At 37.9% G+C, this 1,548-nt stretch overlaps 1 protein-coding gene across 1 annotated transcript; it reads left to right on the top strand.

Annotated features, from left to right (window-relative positions):
- The first annotated feature begins 316 nt into the window (after positions 1 to 316).
- On the top strand, positions 317 to 1,261 carry LOC109678757 (olfactory receptor 5B17-like). Its single transcript, XM_020154212.2, has one exon. It carries the CDS (start codon positions 317 to 319, stop codon positions 1,259 to 1,261), a length of 945 nt encoding a protein of 314 aa, XP_020009801.2.
- The last annotated feature ends 287 nt before the right edge of the window (positions 1,262 to 1,548 follow it).

Here is a 1,548-nt window from a genome sequence, read left to right as displayed (position 1 = left end):
GACTGAAAAGATTTTATTTGGGAGACAGATTCATTCCAGGCAAATAGCTTTGGACAACTCACTATCCCCTTCATGCAACTGAGCTTACTCATAAATAAAATTTAGAAGTTGCTCATCTGTGAAGACCCTTCCTTTTCAATAATATATTATTATTTAGACAGATTAAGCACTAAACTCTGTTATTATGCACATATTTTAGATGTGGTGAATACTGAATGTGCTTATACATTTCAATTTGTTTGCAACACTTTTTCTTTCATCATACATTCTTTTGCCTGTCTTTCTACAGAGCATCTTGGATTTTAAAACACCATGTATGGAGAATAATACAGAGGTGAGTGAATTCTTTCTGCTAGGATTAACCACTGCCCCAGAACTGCAGGTTCCCCTCTTTATAATGTTCACTCTTGTCTACCTCATCACCGTGATTGGAAACCTAGGAATGATCTTGCTGATTCTCCTGGACTCTCGTCTCCACACCCCCATGTACTTTTTCCTTAGTAACCTGTCTTTTGTGGACTTTTGTTCCTCATCAACAGTCACTCCAAAGCTTTTGGCTGAGCTACTTTTACAAGACAAAATCATCTCCTACAATGCTTGTGCTGCTCAGATGTTCTTTTTTGCAGCCTTTGCCACAGTGGAATGCTACCTCTTGACCACAATGGCATATGATCGCTATGCAGCAGTGTGTAAGCCCCTGCATTACTCCACCATCATGACAAAAAGTGTGTGTGCTCGCCTGGCCACAGGCTGCTACATCATTGGTTTATTGAATGCTTCTATGCAAATTGGAGATACATTCTGCCTCTCTTTCTGTATGTCCAATGTGGTCCATCACTTCTTCTGTGACATTCCAGCAGTCATGACTCTAACTTGTTCTAATAAACAAACCAGTGAGCTGATTCTTATTCTTATATCGAGCTTTAATGTCATTTTTGCAATTTTTGTTATCTTAATTTCCTACATGTTCATATTTATCACCATTCTGAAGATGCACTCAGGAGAGGGATACCAGAAAGCTTTATCCACCTGTGCATCACACCTCATTGCAGTTTCCATATTCTATGGGACTGTCATCCTCATGTACCTACAGCCAAGTTCCAGTCACTCCTTGGACACAGACAAAACTGCATCTATGTTCTACACTGTGATCATCCCCATGTTGAACCCTGTGGTCTACAGTCTGAGGAACAGAGAGGTCAAGAATGCATTCAAGAAAGTTGTTGAGAAGGCAAAATATTCTCTAGGGTTTGCCCTTTAATGAAACAAATCCACAAAAGCTATTTCATTCCTCTCAAAACTATTGCATGAAATAATGGTAAATTTCAACTGTTCTGTATAACATAAATTTCAGTCAATTTCTTTCTTTAGTTTAAGTACAGTTAGGGGTCCACAAAGTAGAAGGGATGGTAATGATTTTATACTATATATGTATGTTGGCATATTTTATGCAGATATAAATAACTATAGCATCTTAATTTTTTTAAAAATTCTGTCTCTGTCAGTTGGCATAGCAAAGCTTATTCACATGACAATATCCAGTGATAA

The sequence above is a fragment of the Castor canadensis genome, chromosome 1, assembly GCF_047511655.1.
Source record: "Castor canadensis chromosome 1, mCasCan1.hap1v2, whole genome shotgun sequence".
Taxonomy (NCBI): Eukaryota; Metazoa; Chordata; class Mammalia; order Rodentia; family Castoridae; genus Castor; species Castor canadensis.
This window is presented reverse-complemented; position numbering and strand designations above follow the sequence as displayed.

Coding starts and splice junctions, on each gene's coding strand:
- LOC109678757 (XM_020154212.2), top strand. CDS start 317: ATGGAGAATAATACAGAGGTGAGTGAATTCTTTCTGCTAGGATTAACC.